This window comes from Apus apus, chromosome 8 (genome assembly GCF_020740795.1).
Source record: "Apus apus isolate bApuApu2 chromosome 8, bApuApu2.pri.cur, whole genome shotgun sequence".
NCBI lineage: Eukaryota > Metazoa > Chordata > Aves > Apodiformes > Apodidae > Apus > Apus apus.
The window spans coordinates 17,345,612-17,353,455 of record NC_067289.1 but is presented as its reverse complement, the minus strand read 5'-3'; the positions used below and the strand labels follow the sequence as shown (position 1 = coordinate 17,353,455).

Below are 7,844 nucleotides of genomic sequence, written 5' to 3'. Positions count from 1 at the left end.
TGCAGCTGGAATAGAGCATTGGCACTGCTGGAAGCAAAAGCATTGCTTGTTCCTCCCACCTACTAAGCCCCAGGCAGCCCAGGCCTGGGGAAGCAACAAAAGCAAGGCCCAAGAAACCCCAGCACCAGCCCTGGCTCCTGCACCCCAAGTCCCAAACAGCAGCACGGCAGCATTCTCCATTCTACATACTTTATTAGATTCAGAGCTGGACAAATCACAAAGTGTACAAAATGGAGACCACACTACCAGAAGCAGGACTGTGGGTAGCAGCAGCGTTCCTATGGCCCAGAAGCATTCGGTAGAGGTGTGGAGCGGACAGGCTGGGGGCAGGGGGCTCTTGCTGCCAATGGCATTTTACTCCCGAGGACAGACCCTGTTCACATCCTGACAGAGCTCAGCTGACAGGCACTCCCTGGGACAGAGGGGCCACGTTTCCATTTTGTTTGGAAAGGACAGACTGACTCGAGCCAGCAGTGGGTGGGGGTAAGTGCTCTAAGGACCTGAAATGCTGTGCCACCCACATACACACCAGCAAGAGCCTAAACCCTCATCCTTTTTGGTCACAAACCTTCCCACGGCAGGACTCTATACTGACAACTTTGCAAGAAATATAAGGTGGTGGTGAGATGCAGCAAGCCCACCGCCTCCTCTGGTGGAGGCCTGACAAACTCACCACCCCAGGCATCTCAGACTGGCCAGCAACATCTACCACAACAGCAATAGCTAGTACAGAAGCCAGGGTAACTTCAACTCAGATTTGTCCAGTCTATGTTTAGGTCTATTCTACAAGTACATATGCACAAGAACTTCAAAAATACTAGGATATGATGCAAGTAGTGAGACACCAACAGAAGAGGAGTTTAATGGTGGACGTTCCCTAGAAAGATCACGAGAGGATGGGAGTTAGACTAGCCCTTCCCCACCCGGGACAGGGAGCAGGAGGCTGAGTGCACCCCTGCGTGCCACTGGGTTCTGAACTTGATCTGCAGCGTGGGTGGTAACCGAGCACAGGCAGGCGAGTCTGCTCCCAAGGTGAGCCACGGGGGCTTCCAATCTGCGTAGAGGGGCCAGGCAGATGGTTTCTCTGAATGTAGTTGAAGACTGAGGAGAGGAGGAGGATGGCTTGGAGAAGAGGGAGCCCGCCAGCCTGCTGGGGCTAGCATCTGGTCTCGTAGATCCCGCTCCGGCCGATGTACCTCACCCATTTGATCACATCGTGGTCACTGTAGTTCAGCTTTGGCTCAAAGACTTTCAGGTAACGCACCTTCAGCCCAGAGGGGGCAAATGGGACCTGTTGAGAAAGGGAAAGGCAAAAGAGAGCATTGGAGCAGGGGGGGTGAGATACTCCCCATACACAAATGACAGAGGACCCCTGGTGTCCATTCCTAGAGCCACTGTTGCCTTCATGACTCCCTGGGTGACAGATTCTACTGGTTTTAACGGCAATTTTCTTCCACTAGCTTTGCCACCTGGCTGACCTCATGTTAGCTCATGAAGACCCACACGTCAACTGGGGACACAGAGCACTCAAACCTGCGCAGCTCCCTGAGGGCAGAAGGAATTGGACCAACAAAGCTTCTCTAAGGTCAACTGCACCCTGGAAGGCAGACAGGGACTTACCTCAAAGTTCATGGAGATCGGGGGCCGAGCCCATTTCTTCTTGTCATTGGTGGGCAGCAGTTCAATCTCAGCACTGATCTGGGATTCCTTCATTCCAGCCATACGTTTTATCCTATCAGAAGTGAGAAGGTGCCGGAGTTTGTCTCCTTCACTACATGTGCTCAGGGCACACAGGAGCATGAAACAGGCTCTGCCACCCCCAGCCCTGCCCCTGCAGCACTCCAGCCAACACGCTCACTTACTTCCAGACAATGGCATTCTCACTGGCCTTGTACTTTGCCTTCCCTTTCATACAGATGACTTGCACTCCACTGGTATTGAGGGGTGTTGGGATCCGGACCTGGAAGGCACAGTCTGGTTAGCAGGAGCAAGGAGCCTGCAGCCTGGGCACTCAATGCAGTCTCAGGGGAAGACCAGCTGCCCTGGACACCTTGGCCTTCTCTCTTTCCCACCTCAGCACCCAGAGAACATCAGCTACAAGGCATCCAAGGCTACTCCTCCAGTTCCTTGCTTTGAAGTAAAGTTTCAAACACATTTTCAGAATCCACAACAGTCAGCAAGAACTGGACAGAGCTCTCCAGTTCAGGCTGCAGGAAACCTGGCTAGTGTCAGGCAGCTGAGCTGAGGAAGGATGCCAGGCTGGCCAGAGAAGTCTGGTTGCAGCAGACACTGCACAGCCTAGCTTTGCAGCAGTAAACCTTTCCTAGAAGAGGACCAAGCTGCAAAGCCACCCTGTTAGCCTGTCTTACACAGCTCCTAGCCTGCTGCCTCTCTGACATACCCTCAGATCACACAGAAGAACATGAAATTTTCAGAGGGGCCAAGACAGAGTGAGCAGTTGCTGCAGGGAATGAGGCCTCTGCCAAAGTCTGTGCAATTGAAAACAAACTTCCATCTCCCTACTCCACAGCAGGTCCCTTCCACTGCACAGCAGCACCACACATCTTTCAGATCACTCATTTTCTCCTGTACGAGCCTGAGAACTCAACTCCTGAGGACTCTGCAGCAGGGAACATATAGGCACAATTCCCAGACACAACAGACTGTAGGTTTTTATTCTCTTACCTCTATCTTCTGGGCCAGTAAGGAAGGTTTGAAATTTGATTTGATCACCACCTTCACTTCCAGCTTGGTCCGGCCCACCTCCCGCACCAGTGGGATCACACGGAAGGGAAGGATAATGTCCTTAGTGGTTCGGTATCTGCAGGGATGGAAGCAACAGTGAACTCCAAGGAGGAGTTAACTCCCTTATAGCCTCAAATTGTACCACATTCCTAAACAGACAGCCTCTGCATACAGGGAACAGATTAGAAACACCAGTCAGAGCAGGAGCCATCCCAGAAGGAAGCAACAGAAAGATCTGTGCTGCTGTAGGACAGCGATGGTTTCTCGAGTCCCAAGTTTTATCTCTGGTTCCTGATAATGGAACCTGTTCAAGGTCCCTGTTGAAGGACAGCACTTTTGAGCACTAAAGAAACCAGATACAGCAAGCTAAAGGGTAAGGAAACCCACATCTAACATGAAGGTTGTGGCAAAGAAAACCATGCAGCTGGACTTCTACCAAATTTGTAACAGAAGGATCTGTGGAACATCCTATGGATTCCACCCTGAAAGCAAGGAGGCAGATGCATTTTAGTGAGGTGCTCAAGGGCTACAAGTCTGCTCAAGAGCAGCAACAGCACTGTCACAGCAAGCAGTGCCAACACCAGCCTGCTCACCCCCCACCACTGTACCTCATGAGCTCAAACTCTCCATCTGGTGGAATGAAGCTGATGCTTCTCTCAGAATCAAACTTGCTGAGCCTCACACACTGGTGGAACGTGCAGTCGTCGATGGCGATTGACTGTTTGCCACTAAAAACACAAGACACAGTTAAATAAGTGCAGGATGCAGCCTTGGTCTCTTGGTGCAGTCAGAGTCTGTCCAGGCAGAAACTACTCTACAGAGCATGTTGCCATCGCAGGCATCCAGAAATAGGGAGGCAGGGAGAGATTAAGGGGGCAGCAGCCTCTTGGCTCAGACTTCCACTGTTTCACCACCCCAAATATCATATTTCAGGAAGCTTGGTTGAAATAATGCTCTCCTTCCTCTCACCAGAGAGGAGAGTTTAGAGGAGCACTATTCTGTCATAGCCAGCAACATAATGCTTGGGTCTGCCTGCCAGCAGCTCCTCAGCACTGCAAAGGCAACTCTGCTAGCCCAAGTCTCCTTGCAGCACAGTTCAAAGGAGACAAAACACTTTCCTGTCCACAAAGCTATGCCACTGACATAGAGCCAGGAGATGCCACCTTCAGGGTCTTCCCGTTCAGAAATCTCTTCACAGCTGTTTATTTCCACACTGCTAGCAGGTGGTTTGATTCTAAGTGTATTTGGCAAAGACTATAACATTATGCCACAAAAGTTCCTCTCTTTCCTAGAATTGACACAGCTACAATCTGTCCATTGAAGTTTGCTAGCCTAACTTGCCAGCACTGAACCTGTGCTGGGTTCTAGTCTCCAAGAACACCTTCCTTGCCACTGGTCCTGAGCTCAGACAAGAATTCTCAGCCACAGAGAGGGACCAGAATATGAAAAGGTGGTAGCAACAGAAGAGGCAGAGAAGGTGCAGCACTATCATATCTAGGCTGCCTCAGCTGCTGGGAGCAATGGGACAACCATGCAAGTGTGCTGAGATAGTACACACTACAGGCAGGTTCATCTGTCCTAGGAACCACCATTCCCTGCACAAACAGCAGACTGGCTCCAGGCTGAATGGCTGTTCAGCTACACAGCCCAGTGGTGTAGTTTGTCCTTCAGAAGTGGGAGTTAGTCTTTGCTAATCTGTTGCTCAGATGACAGCCAATGTTAGCTGACTAGTTTGACTCTTTGCAAAACTGCTGGAACGCCCTGCTGCTTAGCACCACTTCAGGTCTCAGCATTACTCAGGGTTTGGTGTTGTCACATGCTAGATGCCAACTGGCAGCAGCTGTCACTTTTGGTGACCTCCTAACTAAATGCTTCTGGAGAGTGACATTTTCAAGCTCTTGCCTACTGGAGAACCACTAATCAAAGTTCCTGTCCATCAGGCTTCTCTAACTTGAGAAAAACAGAACATCTACAGGCAAAGGGACTCACAGCACAGAAGCTCTGGGACAGTGTTACTGACTCTTCAGAGGCCTACAAAGATGACACTTTCACTAGAGTATATCCCCACTAGGGAGCCACCTGAGACTCATCTATTTTACCAGCTAGATTCAGGTACAGGAGAGATGGCTTAAAGGTGACAGTGAAGTGACAGCTCTTGGCTTGGTTCTGAGAAAAAGCAAATAGCAGCTCAGCTCCATTTACAGGAACCACCATGGAAAGTGTCTGAGATCCAAGTTACATGCACAAGTCACACAAAGCAAGAGACGGGGAGAGCAGAGTGCACACACAGCTGAAGCAGATTATCTACCTTCCCAATTCACTGGGGTCAGCAAAAAAACCAAAACAACCAAGAGAAACACATTTGAGTTGCAAATGGTTAGTGAGAGAAAAGTGACAGTCCCTTTGCTTTTATCTCTTCACCCCAAGCAGGAAGGCTGCAAAAGGCCTAAGACCTGTTTTCAGCTTCAGTGTAGGCACTGGCTGAGGTGTGGGTGGGAAGAAAGGTAGCCAGGCTCCCAGAAGGGACGACCCTGCAATCCACATGGCCACTGAGCACCTGCATGTCAGCAGGAGGGGCTCACCCACTCTTAGTCTGTCATCTCTTCTAGTTTGTGGGAACAGCCCAGGTAGAGCAGGTTATGGTCAGAATGGTTCCTTGACTGTTCCTTGACAGCACTACCACTGCATCCTAATTGAGTAAGAGTCTCTGCACTGATTAGAACTGCTAGAGACACAAATTCTGGGAAATTCCATCTTGGGGAAGGGTTTCCAGCTGCAAGAACTCCCCACATAACATTATGTTTAAACCTTAACGCTTGAAGAGGTGTAGAAAAAGCCCTCTGTATTGAGGCCTTCCAGCTGGTAGCTTGCATGACAACTGACCTACCCTAAGAAAAACTAGTAGTAACATCTGAAGAGAAGAGATCACATTCTCTGCCAGATCAAAAAATGCATTAAGTGCTGCCCTTTTATAAGAGTCACTGGTGGCAGGTGGTTTTTACCCCAATGCCTCTTACCTTTTCCCCGTTTCATCTGCAGTCCCTTTGCCCTGTTTTTCAATGACAATCTTGTCATTCATGCCAAACTTGCACTCTGGCATTCCACTCAGGTAACTCTTCATCACCACTCTGCCAGAGACGTGGGCACTCAAAACCTGACCTGGTGTAGAGAAGAGCACAGCTCAGAACACTTACAGAAGTCCTCACTCACAGACCTTGACAGGGAGAAGAATGCCAGCTCAACACCTCCTACTTACCCTGAGGGGACATCAAGAGATTCACACTTTCCAGCACATCAAGGAAGAGTTCATTGCGACGGTATTTGATCCCTTCACGTCTCCACCCGATCTGTCCAGTCACCTGGCTAGTGATCTGGGACTGCTCTTCTTTAGTCTGAAGGGAAGAAATGACCTCTAGATAAATTTAAAGACCAAGAAACTTTGCTCTATATCTAAGAGCAACCACTTGCCATTTTTTACACACAACTGCCTTTGACACTTAGATCTGGGCACTGACACGCCTGTGATTTCAACATTGTCTCCTCAATACAGCAAAACCTATGCATAACTAAAAATTGGGCATAACAGCAGGAAAGGTTTTTCCATTTTACTAGCTAGTCCAGTAGGCTACATCTATGTACAAGGAGGCACAGGCTTCATCGATGGCATTTAGATCATAGAATCATAAAACATTAGGGGTTGGAAGGAACCCCTAGAGATCATTGAGTCCAATCCCCCTGCCAGAGCAGGACCATCTAGGGCAGGTCACACAGATGGGTCTTGAAAGTCTCCAGAGAAGGAGACACCAGAACCTCTCTGGACAGCCTGTTCTAGTGCTCACCCTCACAGTAAAGTCTCTCCTCATGTTGAGGTGGAACTTGCTGTGTTCCATTTTGTAGCTATTGCCCCTTGTCCTATAACAGGGCAGAACTGAAAAGAGATTGACCTCTCCTTATTGACACCCACCCTTCAGATATTTGTAAACATTAATAAGTTCCCCTCTCAGTCTCCTCTAGACTAAGTGTCTCAAAGTATCAAAGCATCACATCAATCCATGTTAAGCAGAAAAGGAGCTGGCAGGCCAGTTCACACCCTTATCCAACATGAAACCCAGGCCCACAAGACAGCTGGTACCCAAAGACAGCTTCTTAATGACTGCAGTAATTAGAGTTACATACCAACATGCCTCTAACAGCCTCCAAGCTCTAAGCCTACTAGAAGTAGTAAGGGTTGTGTTGAGAGACACAGGGAGGATTCCTACCTGATGCTACAGGCGGGGTCCAGTCACACGCAGAAAGTCAAGAAGTAGATGTATATAGCAAGTATGGCACACACAGGGTTAACAGGCAAGCAGGTCAATAGCAAGAAAAGGGAGGAAGGGAGAAAGAGGCAGGTTAGGCTGCAGCACTACCTCAGCACACAGAACAAAGTAGGTCAGATCATCATTAATTAGGTAGCTAATTAGCACAAACAAGATGAGGGGCTTTGACCTTTGCCTTCCCTCAGGAAAACCAGCACTCCCAGCAGTGAAATGGCTTTTCAGCTTTGTCCCATTATACACCATGCAAACACAAGATAGCACAGAGGGAGTGACAGACAGGCCAAATACCACTCCCAGCAACCTTCCTATGCAGACTCATGCTGCCACTCCTACAGCAAACCCTGGGTGTTTACCATGGCAGATGCCCAGACTATGGGAAGTACTAGGCACCCAGGACTGTAGGCACCTTAACTCTGATATTCTTGTTAATTCTGCCTCTTCCACCACGACTGCAGAACACAGAAGCAGGTCCTGCCCCAGCAGCCTCGTGCTGGGCCCACAGGGTGGCAGTAGATGACCTCAGCTTTAAACCATGGTTTCACACATGCTCTTGCCAAAGACGTGGCCACTTCTTGAGCAAGCAGAGCAATTATCGTAACATCCAGAAGGCAAGAGTTTTATACTCCCCTGGGAACGGCCCAGGTAAGTGCTCAATGCAGTACAAAGCACCTCCTTTGTCTGTCCCACAAAAAAGCCTCCTTATCTGCCTTGTCCAATGCTTTGTTCAGGCTCAAGAGGAAGGAGAGGCACAGGTAGATATATACATAATACCCAGTTCTC

The 7,844-nt window shown here is 49.3% G+C and overlaps 1 protein-coding gene across 1 annotated transcript in view; it reads right to left on the bottom strand.

The window, feature by feature from the left end:
* Positions 1-172: 172 nt before the first annotated feature.
* The window catches only part of AP2M1 (adaptor related protein complex 2 subunit mu 1), a 29,248-nt gene continuing 21,576 nt past the window's right edge, over positions 173-7,844 (bottom strand). Inside the window, exons 5-11 of the mRNA XM_051626234.1 lie at positions 6,002-6,137; positions 5,763-5,904; positions 3,354-3,473; positions 2,686-2,821; positions 1,863-1,960; positions 1,621-1,732; positions 173-1,291 (exon numbers count right to left, since the gene is read on the bottom strand). Of these exons, the coding sequence (XP_051482194.1) occupies positions 1,157-1,291; positions 1,621-1,732; positions 1,863-1,960; positions 2,686-2,821; positions 3,354-3,473; positions 5,763-5,904; positions 6,002-6,137 (879 nt within the window). The 3' untranslated portion in view covers positions 173-1,156. The remainder of the gene's footprint in view (positions 1,292-1,620; positions 1,733-1,862; positions 1,961-2,685; positions 2,822-3,353; positions 3,474-5,762; positions 5,905-6,001; positions 6,138-7,844) is intronic.